Source organism: Dryas octopetala, chromosome 5, assembly GCF_963921425.1.
Source record: "Dryas octopetala chromosome 5, drDryOcto1.1, whole genome shotgun sequence".
Taxonomy (NCBI): domain Eukaryota; kingdom Viridiplantae; phylum Streptophyta; class Magnoliopsida; order Rosales; family Rosaceae; genus Dryas; species Dryas octopetala.
In genome coordinates, this window is record NC_141370.1 from 18060608 (window position 1) to 18082605 (window position 21998).

Consider the following 21998-nt stretch of genomic DNA (forward strand, 5'->3'; position numbering starts at 1 on the left):
CTTATGAACTTCTTGAATGACTCCAGCACTGTGGTTTGGGCAATTTGGAAGCCCTCGTTTGGGGCATCAGCCGAGTACCCAGCGGAGAGCATTCTCATGACCGAAGTCAGCTTTTGCTCTGGCGTACAGCCCCATCTTCCAGTAGCGTCTTGTCTTTGTTGGAAGTAGACATCTTTGTTGCACACATCTTGCATCATCTTTAAGAATAGTGATTTCTTCATCCGATAGCGTCGTCGGAACATCTCTTCAGTATATCTTGCTCCAGGGTCGAAATAGTTGCTCATAATAAGACCATGGCCTAGTTGTCGGTCTCGAGGGATATATCGTCGTGGTTGGGATGTGCCTCCATGTATTGGCCTTCTTTCACTTCGTTGTTTATGTCGTCGGTAAGCAGCCATGGCACACGTCGTGATATTTGCGAGCTGGTCATCGTACATGTCTAGTTGTGCCTGAAACATCTCTTCATCTGAATCATAATTGTGGGGGGTAGACATCCTGAAGCAAAGTGTAAACGAATTTTCTGCAATTACTAAGCAGGGTGAATTGGTGAAGGCACGACATGGTGAAATTTATAGACTAGGTGTGATAATGTAAACGAATCAAAATCTTATCATCTTGGAAAATTAAACGAATCAGAATCTTATCATCTTGGAAAGTTAAACGAATCAAAATCTTATCATCAGTCATAACAGGCTATCTTATCATCTTGGAAAGTTAAACGAATCAGAATCTTATCATCTTGGAAAGTTAAACGAATCAAAATCTTATCATCAGTCATAACAGGCTATCTTATCATCTTGGAAAAGTAAAGGAATCCGTGACATATTTAATAATAGGGTATTTTATTTTAATTCATAATAAAATGCATACATAAAGTACACGACAGAAATAGTTGGAAAAACAATGACACGTCAGTCATATTGTGAAAAGTCAGTGTTGGGGAAGTACCCTCCCGAGCTTGACGTGCCCTGATTGGCCTCGTTAGCAGCACTTGCCCTCCACCTCGCCAAAACCTCACGCTGTTGTGCCTCCCAAAACGCTCGTTGTTCTCCGTGCATGTTGGTGAGGTCCTTGCCCATGACCTCATAATCTTGCTGCTTTTGTTTGAAATCGGTGTGCTCTTTGATCAATCGGTCGCGTGAAGCAGCTATGTCCTTCTGCCCGTGGCAAAGAAACCTGATACTATCGGCAAGGTCATCATCATTAGTATCAACTTGTTTGGCCCTCTTGGAGTTGTTTCTACCAGGTGGCCTCGGGCGACTACCGCTAAGTGGTTGAAAGGCCGGGGCATCCTCATCCGCGCTCAATTGAACCGCTTCAGCTTCGGTATCGGCATCAGTGGGGGTGTCGGTTTGTGCATGTTGCCACTTCACAAAGTGTTGCATCTTAGCAAAACAATGGTGCCAAGCAAAAGGACGATTTTTCGGGTTTATTGCTTGGTATCGTGCGTTGGCAAAGGTCACCTAGTAATATGAAAACAAATTAATGAATTATAAATGGTACTCAAATATTTGAATTTAATTATCACAAAATATTTGAGTTTAACTAGCAAAAATAAAGTATACACAATCTCAAATATAGTACACACATATTGATCAAACATAAATATGTGAATTTAATTAACAAAAATATTTGACTTTAACTAGCAAAAATAAAGTATACACAATCTCAAATATAGTACACACATATTGATCAAACATAAATATGTGAATTTAATTAACAAAAATATTTGAGTTTAACTAGCACAAATAAAGTATACACAATTTAAAATAAAGTACACACATATTAATCAAACATAAATATGTGAATTTAATTAACAAAAATATTTGAGTTTAATTAGCAAAACTCACCGTATCAATTTGATTTTGCCCGCTAGTGCGTGATCGTTCGGCCGCCAAGATACATTTATGATATTTCGAGGTGGCTTGCCCTATTTTCTTGAAGTGAGCCATGACCGCCCCAATTTGTCGCCCATTCCTCATGGCGAGAGGAGATTTCCGAATAAATTGATCGTACACTTTATTCCAAAATTCCATGTTTCTTTGATTGGATCCGATTTCACAATCTTCCGAATTTTCCATCCAAGCTTCAACAAGCGCTACCTCTTCTTTAATGGACCAATTCTTTTTCCTTGCATTTTCCATGATTGGAAAAAAAGAATTTTCTAGAAAAAGTGAGGTGATTTGAATAGATTGATAAAATGAATGAATTGGATAGATAGATGTGTGAAAAAATGAAGTGTGAATGCTCAATTTATAGGAAAAATGATGAAATAGCCGTTATAAATTTTTCAGAATTTTTAAATATTTTTTCGAATTTTTTTGGTATTTTTTTGGTATTTTTAATTGCATTATAACGGTCAATTAATTCTAGCCGTTGATCTCCAACGGATACACTCATCTGAGCCTCCAGACGCTGCCACGTGTCGCTGCCTTCTTTTTTTTTTTTAATTGAAACCGGGCTTAAAAGGAGGACCGTTGATCTGCAACGGGCAAGTGATCTGGGCCAACGGTGTGAAGCAAGCGCGCGTGTGGGCGAGTGGGAGGCAGGACCTGCGGTGAACAGTGGCGTGTCGGCCACTTTAGTCGCTCCCTCCGAAGTACCAATATGCCCCTGCCAATAATTAAAATTCCGGACCGTGCCTCAGCTTTTTGAATTTGTCAAAAGCCCTTTTTCGTCTTTTCCATGCCCCTGCTTTATTGGCTGAACAGTGCTTGTCGGCCACTGTTTTCTCTCCCTCCGCAAGTACAAAAATGCCCCTGTCAATAACGAAAATTCCGGACTGTGCTGAAGGGTTTTAATTCTTCTCTCTGCCCTTTTTCGTCTTTTCGATTTCGGTGGGACCCACTGTGATAAAAAACTCACACACTCTCACTCTTAGCTGGATCTTCTCCTCACCCTCAACTCTAACCCTCACTCACCCTCACTCTCATTATTCCGGCCCATTGTAGTAAAATTAGAGTTTCAGGGCACTCTCACTCTCACTCTCAAGCTCACCACTGTGGAAGGCCTTAGGGTTTAAGTTCTACACCCTTAAAGTTAGTAATGCGTTACTGTTGCTTTGACTGCAATAAGAGATAAAATCATAAAAAATGTTGTAAATAAATAGTTGCTGTGTATGTCCTCTGACAAAGATTATTTAGCCACTGTCTTTTCTCTTAAAGTTTACATGGTTGTTGGGAGAGTAGGATATTGCATTCCCAAAGTTCCATACTTCCATGTCACACACAGCACTTTTATCACCAAAGCTGCAGAGGCCCACCCATTACCCCCAGACAAACAGTCAAACAGAAACAGGGCACAAACAGAGTCACTGAATAAAAGTAGCCCCAGTTCCCTGACACCAATTAAATTACTTACTCAGTTACTCACTTACTCTTATAATAAACTAAATAAAAGACTGGCAAAAACCATAAGAATATATATAAATTCCTGCAATCATATAATACTATTTCTCTGTTCCATTTTTCCACATTTCTAAACTAATAAATTCCAAAACCTAAAACAAACTGTATCTCACAAACAGAACCAGCTTTCTCATTTTCCTTTCTTTTTCTCTCTACACTGTTAAGAAGTCTAATATTTAACAGCTGGAGAGGTCCACTTCATGCCAAGAGCATGATACATATTGATTGATTCCATTCTCCATCCTCCATTCTCATGACCTAACTTATTCAATTCCTCTCCCTCTCCCATCATTTTCCTTAATTTTCCACCTTTTTTTTATTCTTTTCTTCCTCAAAAACTTCATCATCAACACACCAATCTACATATGTAACATCACATATATTTGGGTTTTGGGGTGAGTGAGAAGTGAAAACCCCACTTCTCACTTCTTTTATTGCTCCACTTCATAGGGTCTGTTTAGCTTCCTTCTTTTGGTATCTGAGCTACTGTGGAAAGAATTTGCACATGACCCAACTGTGGTGTGGTCATCGCTTTTATAGCTGAAGCATGCAGCATCTAACACCCCAATTGGACTCTGGGGCACAGACTGGACCGAACCACTACCACCCTTAATGGACCCGCTCATGAATCGAATCAAATTTACACACTTTACCACTCTCTCCTGCCAAAAAAAAAAAAAAAACCACATGAAAACAAAATCAATATTTTGTATTATATTAATTGTAATCAAAGCCAAATGATAAGAGCAAAAGCAAAAACAAAGAAAAAAAACTATCATTTGTGTCCCTTTTTAGACCGTTGTGGACCACCAACTATGTACCTTTACTACATCTACATGTTGAATGAGCACAGAGATTGCTTTCTCAATGTCTAATGCTTTTGTTCCTCCTGCAACAGAAATTGCCACTGCTGCTGCAACCTCTGAAGGCTTGTATTCCAAGAAGTCAATTCCTGCATTGAATTACCACCCACCACAACATCAGCCTCTAGCTTCATAATTGGTACCATTGCAGAATGAAATTACAACACATAGCAAAGAAAATAGAGTACCCTTGGTTGTGCTCAAAATGAGTTGGAATGATCTCAAGATTGAAGCTCTGGGTGGGATTTGATCCTCATTGATCTTACCAAGGAAATAATCTATGAAGGAGAAAGGGGTGACTGCTTGCATTCTCCATCTTAATGTGCTCAACACCAGCAGCTCCATCCTTTTAATAGTTCTAGCCTCAAACACAAATTTTGATTCAGCCACCTGTTTGTTGAAAAAACTCACATCTTTAGCACATTAAGATCTAAAACAGAGAATTTAAGAAAGACCAAATAAGAAAAAGACTGATCCTGACCTGTAAATCTAGAGCAAGTGGGACATCAACCTCCTCCATTTTGGCTGCAAGAGACAGACATGCCACAGCCAACAATTGCATAGTCCAAGCTTTGCCATTCTATGCAGAAAGAATAGAAATCATCAATGGACTTGGATGCAATAAAAGACACAATGTGTATAAGTCCTGTTTGATTTTACTCCTCTGACTTACAGGTAATTCATAGGCAGAAAGGAAGCGGTCCAAGTAGTTTATAGATAGGTATTGACAGAGAGGTCCAAAACTGAAATGGGCATTTGCCTGTTGAACCAAAAACGATGTTAGCAATCATCAATAACTTAATCAACTAAGGAAATAATAGCAAAAGGGAAAAAATTAATCAGAGTTTTCTGCCTGGTGACTTTGGTCCTTGGCATGTACAGCCTAGAACAGAGAAAAGTGTGAGAACACAAACCCAATATCCAATTGGCTTTGGCCCCAAAAGCAAAACAGAAAAAGATTCCCCACCAAACTAAATATAAGATTATTGGGATTATGAGATGTCCAAACAAAAGACAACCCAACCCCATTCTCATCAAACACCCCAAACATAAAAATAAAAAAATTGAAAATTTCCAGGTTCATTTGCAAAACACCATATTTCTGATTGGCGAATAATGCCTATCAAAAAAGACAACGAAAAAAAGAATGAGACTGATGAACATGAACCTACCTTTGCAATCCAATCAACAGCCTGTTTTCTAGCCCCAAGGTCCAAATCCCCAGTTTGGAGCCTCTTCAAGTAATCAGCAGCAGGCAAGTGGTGGCATTCATTTTCAACCATGGAAGCCAAATACTCATCACTCTGCAATGGCAACCCATCATCATCATCACCACCACCAAAGCCCCTGTTTTTATTATTATTATTACTATTATTATAGTTTCGATTATTCCTATGATGATGATGCCACGTAGCCACCTCAAACTCCTCCTCCTTATCCACCATCCCCACAGACCCAAAATCGTTATCATCGAAAATGTTGTCTTCTGCGCAGAGCAGGCTCGAAACCGCACAGTCAAAACTGGGTGCCATTGCAACCACAACAACAACAATAACAACAACAACCTCTTCAAAACGGACACAAACTATGATCTGTAACTCTCCCTCTCTCTCGGGGTGACAAATTTTATTCACTATGAAACGGAAAGACAAAAAGACTGAAACTTGGTTTTTTTATATGTATTTTTTTTTCTATGTGTGTGTTGGGTGTTTAGATATTGAGGATGAAGAAGATTCAGAGCTGTAACCAAAGAATGGAAGAACAATAAATATTGCTGAGAGAAAATCAAAAACCAGTAAAATGGATAGTGTGTGTATGGGAGTGAAGCAGAGCCTCTCTCACTGACTCCCCTCTCTGTCTGTCTCTCTCAAAGTTGGGCTGAAAAGACTGCCGCTTGAGAGGGGCTTATGAAGGAAATGAGTGCCTCTTTTTAGGGTAAAGTGAGAGAGAGAGAGAGAGAGAGAGAGAGAGAGAGAGAGAGAGAGATTTCAGGGTGTGCGTGGCCAGAAGGATTTAATGAAATTTTACTATTGGATATTTTCCATGGTAATATTAATAAATTCGCTTAACTACCATATGCTAATGCCACCTACTCTGGTCCATGTCCTGTAAAATAAATCAGATCATTTAATTTTTCTTCACTGTGATTGTGATTGTGAATTGGTTGTTTCATATACATGGAATCAATTCCAAACCCGAACCAAGGATTTTTTTTTATTTTTTTAAAGAGAGAATTATTTCTCAAAAAAATAAAAAGACAAAAGAATCAAAATTATTTAATGAAAGAATCAAATTGCAACATGAATGATATTTTTCATGGTGATTCTCATGTGACTAGAATTAGTTTTGGGTTTGTACCTTATATTGACCATTTTATAGTTAATAATGTGCTTATGTTTAAAACTAATCGTTATAACGCTTAATCCTTAAACCTAAGTGTAGAATTAGTTTTGGGTTTATACCTTATATTGACCATTTTATAATTAATAATGTGCTTATGTTTAAAATTATATTGTTATAGACTTAGTCTATAACGCTTAATCCTTAAACCCAATTCATTTTACATATCAAATAATAATAATAATTTTTTTTTTGGGTAACATGCTTACTTTTCTCATGGCACTATATCAAATATCGGTTTTGTTATTTTGGGACTTCTCATATTTGAGGAAATCTAGAGCAAATGTAGCTTTTCTAAACTTCTTAATTTCATTGAACTCATACTATCAATTATCAAAATATATTTATGATTTAATAGTGAAAATTCCTTTCCTCTTCAACAAAAGATTATCAAAATTTATTATTTTGGAAATGGCCAAACAAAAAGACATTTTGGGGATCGTACTATGGTTCAAACCACAAGGACATAAGTGTAATTGTGAACAATGAAGAGTGAGTGAGCAATCCGTCTCATGAGGCTGTCCTTTTGCACCCATGTTGACACGTGTACTCTGGTACGAACAGCTGATTGCTGGAAGCATCCGTCTCTTTGTGAAATTTATAGGGATTACGAGTGGTACGTGTAGTGGTGTGCTGTTTTCCTCTCTTTGGCCTTTCTCATATGTACTTTTATAGTTTTATGCAAAGCAAATATTAATATTTTCCATCATATAAAAGCTTTCATTAATTAAAAAAAAAAAATTGTATTTCAACTACTTACCTTGTTTTACATGTATTGACCTGGTATGTAGATTGGTGAGTTGTAATTAACTACTCCTAAGTATTTGATACATGAATCATCATATCAAGAAATTTTATTCAATAATTAGAAGGTCTATCACACACTATGCATGTGTAAAAAGTTAGTGTAATAAATAAGAAAACGAATGAAAATACCAAATAATAAGTTAATAACTAATCAGAGAATGACTAAAAATACCAAATAATGAAAAGTGACGTAATATAATTACCATGGTATCTTTTGAAATATATTATTGATATCAATTTAAATAATAAAGATATTAGTCTCTTTCTTTTAAGTTGTGGATAATTTTTTACACGCTATAATAACACAACATGAATCTAACACGAAGTTAATGAGTTTTGTGTTAATTATTTATTGACATGACACGCTAAATTCAAATAATAAATTGATTGAGATAATATTAAATATGTGTAACACAATTGATTGTTGATACAATAAAAACGTTTAACTAATATTATATCAAGAAAATGATTAACTTTACTCATTTTTTAATATGTGTTGTATTTTTTTTTTAGCATGATGAGTCATTGTATAATTATAGAGTTATTTTTTATGATTTGGTTAGTATCATGATTAAATAGATCTTTATTTTATAAGTAATCCATAAGTGATAGTTTGAGTTTAAAAATAAATTAAATTATGTCTAAGTTTGGGGATTAAAAAATATATTTGTCAATCCAAACACGACACGATTATAAATGAATTAGGTTAAAGTTGAGCTATTTAACACAATTAATTAAATAAATTGGATTAGAGTTGCTTAATATTAGACATAAACACGAAATAACACGAATTATTATTTTAAATTAAGGGACAAATTTTGAGTACCAATAAACCTATTGCACTCAATAGTTGAATCTAATGGGTACAACAAGTCAATATGTTACTAATTTTAGCAATTAAAAATTCAATCAACCAATAATTATATATTGTTCCTCATACAATGTTTCTATGGTTTGGTCTCGGGGCTTTCGTTAGTTTTTCTATGTATTTCATGACATCGAAGCTAATTTTTGCACCAAAAAAAAAGCTGCTTAATTTTTTATGTTATGGTCATTATTATCAAGTACAAAGTTCCTAACACAAACCTTGGCACCAGCACTCCAATAAGATCGAATGTCACATCACAATAAAATATATAGTCGTCCCACTGCCAAACAAACTAATTCTATTTAATTTTTTTTTCTAAAAAAATCCAAGGAAGTATTGCATGTAACCCAATTTAGGAGAAATTATTTTGTATAACTGATATATTGACACGTGGTATAATCAGTTTATGTGTTATATTATGAGTGAATGTTATTAATACTATATCCTATTAATATAAACACATCGTCCAATAATACCCTTATACGTTGAATTGGTTATACCCTATAACTTTTCCCAATTTAGAAGAAATAAGTAATATGCTAAATCTTGATAAGCTAGAGAATTTACAAATATATTCACAATGAATTAACCTAAAAGGCAGTTGTATATACCAGCAAAGAATACACATGCATGTATCCGATTACCTCGTTATGTGAAGTTGTGAACAGTGGAAAAAAAATTATGTGAAATTTTTACCTTACTTAATTACATATTATCATGTGAATTGGGGTTGATGTAGTTTGCCGAAGACAAAAGCTCCCTCTCTTCACACTCAGATTCGAACCCTTCCCTCTTCCCTGTACTAAAAAAAAAAAAAAATTACATATTATCACATTAGTTCCTATGCAGCAAAAGTTATTTTGGAGGGAACTAAAAGGGTTGTCTTTATAGTGGCCAAAAAATCCCAAAAAGAGATGCATGAACTTTTGCTTTTTATTTCACTTTTAGGAGCGTCTCCCTTTGGAAGATTTTTGGGGTGTGTCAAATGTGGTTCACATATAAGTACAAATTTTCCATAACATTCAGATTCAGCAATGAGTACTGCTACTCTGCTAGATTAGGGCACTTAATTACAGAGATTATTACCATCTACTCCAATGAAAGGATAATGACAAATAGATAACAGATTTAGATGCTATGTCTATGAGGTTTAAACTTATTAGAGTTGTTCATCGAATTTGTTCTCTAAATAATATTTATGCATACATATTAATATATTAAATTTAACAAATTAAAATAAATAAAAAACTGTCATATTATAAAATGAACAAATTTGATGAATATAGCACTACTCTATAATTACCGAATTCATTGACTAGCTCAGCTAAACCTCAGTCAATATACATTATATCTTTTTCCTTGAGAATGATGTTGTTGGTCTTTTATTTAGTGTAAGATTTGGGGGACATGAATCATGGAAATTACAACTTTAAAGTGTTAGAAGCTAGTCCATTTTCTAGGTCCTTCACTCAGATGCTTCTCGACTAGGTTCTGAAACTGATTTTAGTTTAGCTAATTACTAGTTACTGCAGCATAGTTGAAACTTAATTGAAACTTGAAATTGAAGCTTTCTCTTTCTATTTTCTTTCAAGTAGAATATGCACATTATTATTTATACAAGTCATTTAATGATGGGACTTAGTCCTCCAATGGACCAATGCAAGATTAGAGTGGTACAAATTAAGCTAGTTTAAGAAATTGTAACTCAGCTTTGCAGTCAAACTATCTATTTGTACTTGGATCATATTATTACTTCATGACATGCTAATACTTAAATGGGATCCCATTTGTTTGATCATTTTGACCATATAGAATCTATCATTTCCAAGACCATGACTAACAAACTTAGAGGTAAATTTCAAATTTTCAAATGGGTTTGGACCACTCATTAGAGTAACTATGTTTTTTAACCTTGGATGCTTGTGCCTTGGATTCAATATTAACAAGTGCTTAAATATATTATAGATCCAAAAGAGACTTTAGGGACACAAATTTCTAACCCTTTTTCCCTCTGCATTCTTGAAATGCTCCTTTTCTACTCTTTGGAATTCACCTTTTCCTCTTTCGATCACACTCAATTTATCTTTTTTCTTATTAAAACCAAATATTAAAACACTTTGTCCATGTCAGTTTTGTGCTAAGTTCAAGGACTATATCCCACTTTATTTCAAGCAGATCGATGAGGATGGATCAGAACAAGTGAGGCCCCTCCTTCTAAGACTTTTCCTTTTGGTATGAATCTTGAAGAGTCTTATATTGTTTGAGATCCGAGCTCTACAGAGTGTCATTCACACCCACTACACAATTTTTTAACTCATCCATTGGTTTATTGTTTTTGCTTTCACTGATAGAGTTCAGAGACCAATGTTGGGTCATATGTTTGGCACATGAATAAATTCACCAGCTCCTTATCTCATGTCAAGAACATGCCATTGCACCAATTGATCGATGCATCTTTAACTCTTTAAGCATGCATGGGCAACTTAAAAAGGGAAGGATAGAGTTATTATTATAATCAATATGCATCAATAATGTTTCATTTCTTTAAATTTAGACCGACTCTTCATTTTCTTTGTAAACGAATCTCATATTGCCTGAATACCTTTAAAATGTGTGATATATATAAACATATGAGCATTTTGTTATTATAAGTCAATTTTGCAGGGATGAGTTCTACTCATAGTCTAACAGAGTAGTACAGTGTGCATGTGTACCACATGGATGAATCAGGTTCGTATTGTTAAGTGTTAACCCTATATGGATGGACAGTGCCAAGTGACTTCAATCCTAGAAGGATAAGTTTTACTCATGCATTCAAAATTGACCATTAATTTAGTAATTCTTACATCAAAAAATTTATATATTTTCAGTTTTCCGCATAAACAAAGTGTTCATTTGAATCAAGTTTTGATGACTAAGCTGTTATTTAGATACACATTAATAGGGAAGTAGAGTCATCAGCTGCAGCTAATTAGCCAAAACTTGTATTAAAAATGCATTTAACTAGCTAGTTAGCAATGAAACTCAATCTAGTCCTTGAGATTCACTCCCTCATTAATTAAACTCACAAGTTACATCCATTGACTGAAATAAATCAATTAGAAAGAGTTCACTAATAAAACCCCAGTGCCAGAGTAAACTGATCAAAAAATTGTAAATTAAAACCTAACACTTAGAAAAATGAAAAATAAAATAACATAAAATCCAACTAAAAAAAAAAGAAGAGCATGCAATGGTGTAGCTCTGGAGGTGTGCATTGAGTTTGTAACCCTTTGGTTTAGGTCATAAGCCAAATTCAAAAGCATGTGCAGCTTCAACGCCGTGGTCCGCCATCCATAGAATCCAGAACATCTGCCGTGTCTTCCGTGTCTCCACGACAAACCCTGGCCATCGATCGAAATTAAAAAATTCCACGTGGAAGAAGATCGGGTCCACACGTCCTCCCTTTTCGTGCCTCTCGTGCAATGTCTTTCTACTTTGGTCTCCCATTACCAACAACGACATTCTAAAATAAACAAATGAGAATTATTTTCTACACCAGATTGAGCTGGCATGCCAACCCCACCTCCAGTACTCTAGCTTTTAAGCCTTTATCAACTTCTCAAAATGTTAGACCCAAGTTACATTCTTGGACCTCACCTTACATCTCTCATTATTCAAATTGTACATTTTCTTTAGAAAGATATCTATATATTATATAGTAATGTAATATATAATGTTGAATCATGTGTGATGGTAATGCATATACATTTTATATGGTAATGCATTACAATTAATAAATAATGTTGTGGGTCTTTCTACTATACTATAGTTAATTGGTTTGTGATGAATACTCTAACTTCCACATAGTATCAAAGCAAACAATTCACATATCATGTCTAACGGCCACACATATATACTTCTACGTTACTCAATATAAATTATTAATGAAATCAAATTCATGTCACACGTGGGAGGGCCTGTTGAGATTGAGTACATCTCACATTTGAAATGTAAAATCACGTGTTATAATATATAATGTTATGAGCTACTCTATTTGTCCACCAAATGGTATGTTAGTATAATAAATAAGGTTTACAGCGTACCCAAATAAATAAAATAGTTTGGTGAGTGTAAAGATGATAATGATCATTTCTTTTCTTCAAACAAACACATCCTAATTGAAGAATTATTAAATATTAGTAAACTCATATGGGTTATGCAACTTATGCTTTGGGGATTCTGTGTTTTAATTGTAGCTTTGGACCATATGCTTGGAAGAAGGGAGGTACAATTTTTGAGTCATGTCATTGTCCTCATTAGACTAGTTAAATTAATTATTAAATTGGGAATCTCAGTCCAAGACTAATTAATCATCTTATTAGTCAAATGCACTTCCACTGTGGAGATGCTAAACACCATTTAAGAAAATGTCATAGCAAGCAACAAACAAGCCTCGCAATTCGTATGGATTAGTAGTATTTCTTTCTTGTTCTTCTCCTAGGACCATTTATAATCACACTTGTTTATTCAGCCATGTCTTTGCTTCATTTGTCATCACATCTTTTCATTTGTAATCTTAAAAATGACTTCTGTCTTTTTTTTATTAATTAGAAGTTGTCTTTGTCTTTCCACTTCAAGTCATCACAGTAATAAAAAATGAGATTGGGAACTGAATGAAAGTATTGGAGTAGATCCTAAGAATTGTTAGAGGTTTCCCATCGAAGAGTAAGATGGGCCTGTAAAAAAGTGCAACGCCTAATGACCCTACCCAACCTGTAATGTGGGAGGATCAGGTCTGAGCTTATGCCTTGAGGCCTGGTATCTAATAAAGGCCCAATAATATCTATTTTGTTTGGAGTTAATTACACTTACACCCTCTGAGGTTTATCGTTTTTTCACATACACCTCTGGGGTTTCAATAATTATACATACACCTCCTGAGGTTTCAAAACTGTTGCATATAACCCTCTATAGTGAGACGAAAAATGATGAGAAATTATGTAAAAAGGCATGCTAAAGGGTGAAATGACCTAATAAGATTACTCAAGGTGTAATGTTCAACCTCAATACAAATATTTTCTTTTTTTTATTTATTTTTTCTCTTGTAGGAGGTTATATGCAATAGTTTTGAAACCTCAGGGGGTGTATGTGTAATTTTTAAAACCCCAGGGGTATATGTGAAAAGACGATAAACCTTAGGGGGTGTAAGTGTAATTAACTCCTTTCATTTTACAATACAGTTTTTAAAAAATTGTTATGTAAAACGTTACCAGACGGGCCCTTAGCTTATTCAATTCAATCCTAAAGATCAAACATGACCAAAGAAGAAGAAGAAAAAAAAAACTCAACAATAGCCAACCCACCTTACAAAAACCCCGCCCACCCCCCCCAAACCTTTGCCGCTCCGGCCGGAGCCTTGTCAAGTTGTCACCTTGCACCTTTTCTTTGCCATGATTTGAGAGAGAGAGAGAGAGAGAGAGAGAGAGAGATATGAGCTATGGTCGACGACACAGGTTATGTAGGGCAAGTGGGCTGGGGATCGAGTAGGGATGGTCAGGGTGAAGGGTTCTTGAGGACTGTTACGTTTTTATTTTATTTGTAATATTGTGAAGAGAAATATCATTAGACAAATAATTAGTCGATAATAATTTAACAATTTCCATTTGTGTACCCACACTCATTTTTTCTCACACCACACCTTGTAATATGAATCCAGCCAATGTTCGGCCCAATAGATGATCCAATATAAACCCGAATATGTCCAATCGAAGAAGGAGAATTGCTTGGCTTAGGTAACTACGTTGTCCTTGTCCAGGGTGAGACCGTGAGAGCATCAAGTATTGAATCCCAAACAGGCGTAATGCTGACGCGCAACAAAAATATTAGATACCCACCAACTGCTTCTCACAAATGGCTTCCACACTCTGCTTCAGAGCCAAAGCCATTCGTACCATCTCCTCCTCCTCCACGGTACGACGTCGTTTGCCCCTTGTGGGAGCATTTTGCGTTCTCAGCTTGGGCCTCCCCACCCTCTCCTTCTCGACCTTCAAAACGGGCTGTGCTCAGTCTTTCTCTCTCCCTTTTGCCCCTCTCTTAAGGTACACCACCACCAGCAACTTCTTCTTCACCTCTTCCTCTGAGTCCCAACTCCCAAGAGGGCTTTTCTGTAATTTCTTTATTTACTGTTCAATAATTAGTACGTGGAATTTTTTGGGTTTTAGATCAAGGTTTGATAGCCAAGTAGCGGCTAAGGGGTTTCTAACAATGGAAGGGAGTAGCACCACTGTACCAACTATTGTTGTTTATGTCACTGTACCCAACAAAGAAGTAGGTTCGTGTTCTTTTGATTCTGGGTTTTCATTATTTTGTTTTGTTGTCTCTTTGGAAAATATATATGATAGATCATCGTTTGCTGGATGTATTAATGTGATTATTTGATACTTTAACTCTTAGGAAAAAGATGGGTATGGTAGTCTGAGGCTTTGTTAACTAAGTTCTTTATTAATAAAGTTCTCAATATATTCTTCATTGCCTTACTTTGATTTGTTTTCTGTTTCAGTTTGTGCAAGTTGTTTGAGGGTAATTAGCTTTGAAGTATTTAATCTTTTAAGACAGAGCAATAACCTTTAGTTCTTTGCTTCATTGGTTCAATTTGTGCAAATTTTTTGTGGATAATAGGTTTTGAAGTCTTTAATGTTAGCAATAACCTTTAATTCTTTTCTTCATTGACAAGCGGTTGTTTAGAAGTTAGATACGCATAATTTCATTTGCAGTCGGGCTTCACGAGCTGAGCGACTGTTATCAGGGATGCTATAGTGTGGATGCATTTTTGGCCATAAACACAGTCTTAACCCTTCTCAAACCATTTAATTCTTTTGTTTTATATTAGTGAGTAACATGAGTGTTGTACTCGGTTTAAATTTCTTCTTAAAGAAATCTTTCGTCTCCTTCATTTCGTTGAGTATTTGTGCTTTTGACAATATCTCAGGTAAAATATTGTGTGAGCTGCATAATCAAAACATCATCTAGAACGCTTCATAACAATATTGTCCAAATTTATGTTGACTTGATAGTAGTGTGCATGATAACTTAGTCCATGAACATTCTTTGATAAATAGATAAACTATCTGGCATTTCTAGTGAATGGATATTTGCAATTTTTGGAAAAATGTGACTATATCTGCCACAGGAAAGTCACAAACATTTGGAGGCACAAGTGTCATTCAGTAATATAGTCCTTCACTAGCTGACAAAGTTAAGCATCCCATTTCAAATCTTCCTGCTGACTTTGTGATGTACAAATTTTGGTCATAAGAATTCTTCTTGGACATATTATAATGCTTACGAGCAACAAGTACTTACAGTTAGAGCCATTGAATGTTCTTCTGTTTGAACTTACAGTTAGAGCCATTGAATGTTCTTCTGTTTGAACTTCCTTTTTTGCTTTCTGGTAGAGTTCAGTAATTGTATTTATTAAGAAAATAATATAATTTCATTGTAGGAATGTTGTGATATATTTATTTGACACTCCAATAATGAACAATACATATTGGTCACTCTTTCATTCTTCCTAATTTTTCTTCTGTGTCATACAATGGCTTCTGTTTGCATTGGACTCCAACTTAGACGTTGCACTATTTGCTCATACCTTCTAAACTGCATACAACTGAGCTTTCTTCTACCGGTTGGAAGACTGAAGTTTAAACTGCTTTATTATTTTTTTTTTTTTATGGCATACTATTTTTGTGCAGGAAAGAAGTTAGCTGAAAGCTTGGTTAAAGAAAAACTTGCAGCATGTGTTAACATAGTACCAGGTATGTACTACATCTTCATCCTATCATTTATGCTGGTACACTGCATTTTCTACTGCTTTTATTGTTGACCAACTGAATTCATACGTGAACCAGTTTTTGGAATAGGTTTTGCCATCATTCTATATAACCCACAGAGCATGGGCTGCCAAGTTCACATTTTCTTGTTCTGATGACATTACTGAACTCTTTCGTCAAAAATCAAAATAAAAGCAGAAAGTACCGAACGCAATTTTGACAGGTCGATATTATATATATTTTTATTTCTGAATAAATCATAATTTCTGGGTCAACACCAACCATCTGACTAGGAACTTCCCTAAAGGTCCGGATCATTTTAGATGCCCAGAATATTGTTCATAATGTAAATTGTCGCAATCTTATCTTTCTTACCATCTGCTAAAACATGGTTCGGCCCTTAGTTCTTACTGAGGTTAGCTGTCAATACATTTTGTACTTTATTTATTGCCTTTTGTTTTTTTTCCCTAGTGTGGAGCTTGGGATATATTGCTGATAAATCATGCTTACAGTGCACGGACTACTTATTGCCTTGATTAACAACTTGACTACAGAATGAAGACTGATGTTTCTGTCTTAGCATGCACTGCATCTACTCTGAACTGATTTGCTTCTTTTAAAAATAAAAAATAAAAAATTTCTCCTATTAGTGTTATATTGCATTTTAATATTGAATTGACAATTGCATATATGAATTTCATGATACAACTGCCATCAAGTTTGTATTTTTTTTGTCTGATCATGATGAACTTTGTGAATGTAGGCATTGAGTCTGTCTATCAGTGGCAAGGAGAGGTATGGATCATATTCCCCAAGATAGTCTGGATTATTCACATGTTATTTTGTCATTGAAATTTGTATATTTGCACAAGTAAACATGAGGTATGGAAATTATATTGTGTACTTATTTCACTTTTTATTATTGGTTGATAGGTCCAGACAGATTCTGAGGAACTTCTTATAATCAAGACTAGGCAATCCCTCTTTGAAGCTCTGAAAGAGCATGTCAGGGAAAACCATCCATACGAGTAAGCCCAAAGCTTCTGCACTAAATTTCACATAATTGATGTACTTTGCTTTATAAAACTTAGTTGCAATCTGAAAATGCCAAATGAATAGAAAATGTGGTAGCCACAGCACTCTACTTAATTCATAGACAATATCATATGCCCAATCCTCAATGCTTCTGCATTCCCTGACGGCTGAAAGTAGAACTCCCCCTAGAAATGAAATAATTACGTCTCTTTTCTCGTTCTCTCTTTGATCAGGGTTCCAGAAGTTATTGCCTTGCCTATCAACGCGGGCAGTCTCAAGTACCTAGAATGGATCAAAAACAGCACAAGGGACTGACTTAAAGCTTATTATTAGGAGGTTCAAGTTGCATAGAACCATTCAAGTGTTTCTGGAAGTGGCTAGCAGATGGTCTCTGTGTCTCTGTGTATGTGCAACTGTGCAAGCATCCAAAATAAAGCAAGCTGCATGTCAGTTTCTTAATGTTGCAATAGTTATGGGTTTCCAGTTGGTTACTTTCTATGATAACATGTGGACTTATTTTAGTAAAAGTATACTTCGTTAAATATGCCCCCTCTATATGGCATTATGTTTCTGTCTGCATGCAGTGTTCACGGTGTTTTGATGTGAATCATGTGAGAGTAAATCTATACAATTAAGTCTATTATAAAGCCAGAAGCACTCTTTAATGCAAGAGACTTCACCAAATTTTTAACTGTCCAAAATAATTTTTGTTAAACAAAAAAGTTAAATAAGTCCAGTTTAATAAAATGAAGGTGTAATTGTAAAATGACATAATTAAAACAAAATTAAGAAAAATAGGTCCATCACCTCATGAATGAATGGATTCATTCAAGTTTCACAAATGGAGAAATAATTTCAATAATATTAATATATGTATAATTAGAAGTTCATTGGCACGTCTGTTAGCGTGCGTCAAGACTCTAGTATAAATATATGTTAAGAGAGGCTTCCCTTCAACATATTTAATACTAAAATTGCATTCACTTTTATAAACAATAAGAAAAATAAAAGACATTCCAAAATCATCTTACAAATTTTTGTGAATTCTCACGAAGAGTCAACATTTCCACTGTCCAATATTTTGTATTTTTGTGGCAAAGCAAACCTGGGTGGATTTCTTCACCCAAAAAATCCTCTCAATATTGTCTTTAGCACCATTCAATCAAAAGCTAACAATCAGTCTAAACGTTTAATCAGATAAATAAAAAATCAAAAATCAAGCTTTTAGATAGATATTGATCAATATTTTTTTAGGTCAAATGGCAATTATCCTGCCTCAAACTCTTCAAAATAATTGATTCATGAATTGTTGGATACAGCCACTGATCAACCCCATCACATAAGTTAGGAAAGCAATTATTTGACTATATATTTATTATAGAAAAATACTACATATTCCAACTTTTTCTCTCAAACCTACAGATCAGATCATGATTGGATCACCACTTTTTATATTAGTTATTACATGTCCAAACCTTACATGAGAAATCTAAATAGTGCATCGATGTATACCATCTGGAGAATATGGATGACAGCCCATGAATGACAATGGTATTTTCTAACTTGTTTATCCATGATAATTTTATATGCTATGATGCCATAAATGATAAACCAAATCCAAATTAAAAATTGCTGAAAAGACAGCTAGTTGCTACTAACATCAAATTCTACACATTCCAAATCACTTAACAATTCAAGAACAAGATCAGACTGATCAGTTTCAATGTTGGAATATCATATCTTGAGAGGGCCAATGTACAAATTAACACACTTTCTTCCAATCAGCACATGTAAATGACATTCAACGCCCACCTCCTCCAAAGGAAGAATAGGTCCGTTCAGGCTTTCAGTTCCATCTATGGCTCATCTAACTGGTCCTGCATGAAACCCAACATAACATATAATTAGATCTTTGTCAATCAGGTTCTGTATGTAAAACATAGGCTCATTATCATTATATAGAGTAAAAAAATTTCTTTGCACATTGATGCATAAATGGATTTGTGTGTGCGTGCGCGTGTGAGAGAGAGAGAGAGAGAGAGAGAGAGAGAGAGAGAGAGAGAGAGAAGGCATGGGAGGCTAACCTGCACATCTGAAGTCCAGAGAGTGAGGTTGTCCCTTAAAAGTTGCATGATGAGAGTGCTGTCCTTGTATGATTCTTCTCCCAAAGTGTCCAGCTCAGCAATAGCTTCCTCAAATGCCTAATTATATTACAAGCAACTTAATAGATTGTTATCCAACATTTAAAATTTCAGAACCACGTAATCAAGGAGAGCACTGCCAGCAATTAAAAATTTGGGCAGCTGAACCACACATCTAAAGGGATTCAGTTAATAACAACCGGTTGCAATTTCAGCCATGAAATCGTCATAACAACCAATTGCAATTTCAGTCACCCAAGGGTACCAAGGAAGTCAACAAAATAACTCAACTGAAGCATATCAAATAACAGAAATTCAACAAGATTTTACCCCAGACACTGTCCACCACCAAACACATGTGCAGATGTTTATTATTACTAATAAACAATTAAACCCAATAATTCATAGAAATTTTAGTACAGCAGGCATGGAAACAACAATTATAACATGCACACAAAGTCAAAGAACAGTAAGTTCATTACCATCAAAATATTAATGGGAGACTTCGTAAAACTCGAATAATTCAAAACCTGTTGAACTCCGCTCCCCACAAAGTCATATGTTAAACAACCCAAATCCAGTTCCTATCATGTATAACTCAGATTTGATGCGTAAAGGCACACCATACAGAAACCAATTCAGACAAATTAAACTTCATGGTGTTCACGGTTAATAGAGCATAGCAAAAAGAGAGAGCGGCATTAGATAATTCAAATAAAGAGATAAATTGACCTCAATAAAATACACTTAAAAATAAACCACTACTCCAATATTACACAATACACATACTCAAGGTAACCCAAAAGAGAACAAGAAATAATAGAAAGAAGGAAAGTCGTATCACATTCTGACAAGCTTGATTCTTGATGGGTTATGAGATAGTACCTGCTTGGCCATGCTACAAGCTTTATCAGACTGGTTGAGAATCTCGTAGTAGAACACTGAGAAATTCAGTGCCAGACCCAATCTTATGGGATGGGTTGGTGCCAGATCCGTAAGCGCTATGTCCTTCACAAGAAAAATCAAGACTCAAGATTTGAGCTTTCAACTAGTAATCAATCCCAAAACTTCAAAAATTGAAACTGATTCTAGTTTTTCTCAAAATTCAAGTTTGGGCAATTGGGTTTTCACTCGAAAACCAAAAACATAACACAAAAAATTAAAAAAAAAAAGATGTCAACGCTGACTGACTGCCTCAAAACACAAAAATTGCAAAACCCAAAAAAAGGCAGAGATTGAAACTTGAAAGTTGACAACTTTGAGAAACCAAACGACGTGGTTGTACCTGAGCAGCCTTGTAAGAGAGCATGGTGTCCTCAGCAGCCGTTTTTCTCTCATCAGCAGACTTGAACTCAGCCATGTAGCGGTGGTAGTCCCCCTTCATCTTCAAATAGAAAACCTTGGACTCGCTGGAAGAGGCGGAGGGTATGAGATTGGAGTCCAAAAGCTTCAAAATGCTGTCGCAGACATCGGAGAGCTCGGACTCGACCTTGGATCTGTAGTCCCTGACGAGCGCCACGTGGTCGTCGTTCTTCCGGCCCTCCTCCTTCTGCTCGATGGAGGAGACGATGCGCCACGCGGCGCGGAGCGAGCCGATGACGTTCTTGTAGGCGACGGAGAGCAGGTTGCGCTCCTCCACGGTGAGCTCGGCGGCTGGGGTGGAGCCCACCACCAGCTTCTGCATGAACTGTACCATCTCCTCGTACCGCTCGGCTTGCTCCGCGAGTTTCGCTAGGTACACGTATTGCTCCCTGCTCAGGTTCTCGGGGATTGATGACGCCATTGAAGCCAACTCAGAGAGAGAGAGCGCTCTGCGTTTTGTTTTGAGGGTGTTTGTGAGAATGACTGAGAAAGAGAGAGGAGGGAGATATTATAAGAAGGGGAAAGGGGCCCACAGGAGTGGTTTTAATAGTGGCCGTCGGATGAGAGAGTTGGTGGTGTGAGATGGCTGAAGATTTTTTTTTTGGTCAAGTGACATGGGTGAAGATTTGATTAGTAGTAAATAGCGTGCATTAGCAGCATAATTAGTGCATTGTTTACTTCATTTTATTAAATTCACTTTTTTCTGTTTTCGATGGGAACAATGACTTTTACCCTTTTCCTAATGCCGTCAATGCCTGCCTTAAAAATGCTTGTAGTTTATGAACACCTTTTGGAATTTTATTGGAAATATGTTGGACAATGGTAAATATACTACATTATATAAAATGCCGTATGAATATTATTTGATATTTAAAATAAAAAAAGAACTACGGCTATAATATGTAGGGTCTGTTTTTTAAAAAAGTTTAAATTGAAAAATAGGTTGATAAATCAATCCATAAGCAAGCGGTGATGATTTGAATGCTCGACACAAAATTTTGAATGCTCACTTATAACGCAATTGTCATTCACAGTATGTCAATGATAACCTGAATTCACGTAAAAAATATAATCATTCACGTGATTTTTCTTTACATGTTGTTTGTGGAATGTTAATATGTAGCAACAACTACACACAAGTCCAAAAAAGAAAAAAAATCTTAAAATTAACAAATACAATTATTATTGTTGGTTATTATGGTTGTAACTAATAGACATTGGCAACGAGTAATTAGAATGGTCATTAAAAACTTGAATTGCATATTTATAAGGTAAACTTATTTATCATAAACGAAATTAGTGAT

General features: G+C 35.6%; 2 protein-coding genes and 1 pseudogene across 3 annotated transcripts; 1 reads left to right on the top strand and 2 right to left on the bottom strand.

Moving 5' to 3' along the window:
• Window positions 1-3587: 3587 nt before the first annotated feature.
• Window positions 3588-6168, bottom strand: LOC147285205 (cyclin-D4-2-like; annotated as a pseudogene). The gene is made up of 6 exons (XR_015122329.1): window positions 5443-6168; window positions 4944-5030; window positions 4752-4850; window positions 4459-4660; window positions 4235-4359; window positions 3588-4069 (listed from the first exon to the last, which is right to left on the bottom strand). The product of XR_015122329.1 is annotated as a cyclin-D4-2-like (transcript).
• Window positions 6169-14208: 8040 nt separating this feature from the next.
• On the top strand, window positions 14209-17821 carry CUTA (Nitrogen regulatory PII-like, alpha/beta). The gene is made up of 6 exons (XM_086244426.1): window positions 14209-14425; window positions 14549-14658; window positions 16079-16141; window positions 16920-16951; window positions 17090-17184; window positions 17425-17821. Exons 1-6 carry the CDS (start codon window positions 14238-14240, stop codon window positions 17504-17506), a joined length of 570 nt encoding a protein of 189 aa, XP_086100552.1. The 5' UTR covers window positions 14209-14237; the 3' UTR covers window positions 17507-17821.
• A 974-nt stretch (window positions 17822-18795) lies between these two features.
• Window positions 18796-21159, bottom strand: LOC147285207 (14-3-3-like protein B). The gene is made up of 4 exons (XM_086245370.1): window positions 20618-21159; window positions 20218-20340; window positions 19276-19392; window positions 18796-19068 (listed from the first exon to the last, which is right to left on the bottom strand). Exons 1-4 carry the CDS (start codon window positions 21113-21115, stop codon window positions 19048-19050), a joined length of 759 nt encoding a protein of 252 aa, XP_086101496.1. The 5' UTR covers window positions 21116-21159; the 3' UTR covers window positions 18796-19047.
• Window positions 21160-21998: the final 839 nt, after the last annotated feature.

Coding starts and splice junctions, on each gene's coding strand:
- LOC147285207 (XM_086245370.1), bottom strand. CDS start 21,115: ATGGCGTCATCAATCCCCGAGAACCTGAGCAGGGAGCAATACGTGTAC. Junction 19,393..20,217: donor CTTGTAGCATGGCCAAGCAG/GTACTATCTCAT, acceptor TAATATAATTAG/GCATTTGAGGAAGCTATTGC. Junction 19,069..19,275: donor TCTGGACTTCAGATGTGCAG/GTTAGCCTCCCA, acceptor GGTTTCATGCAG/GACCAGTTAGATGAGCCATA.
- CUTA (XM_086244426.1), top strand. CDS start 14,238: ATGGCTTCCACACTCTGCTTCAGAGCCAAAGCCATTCGTACCATCTCC. Junction 16,142..16,919: donor ATGTGTTAACATAGTACCAG/GTATGTACTACA, acceptor TTGTGAATGTAG/GCATTGAGTCTGTCTATCAG. Junction 16,952..17,089: donor TCTATCAGTGGCAAGGAGAG/GTATGGATCATA, acceptor ATTGGTTGATAG/GTCCAGACAGATTCTGAGGA.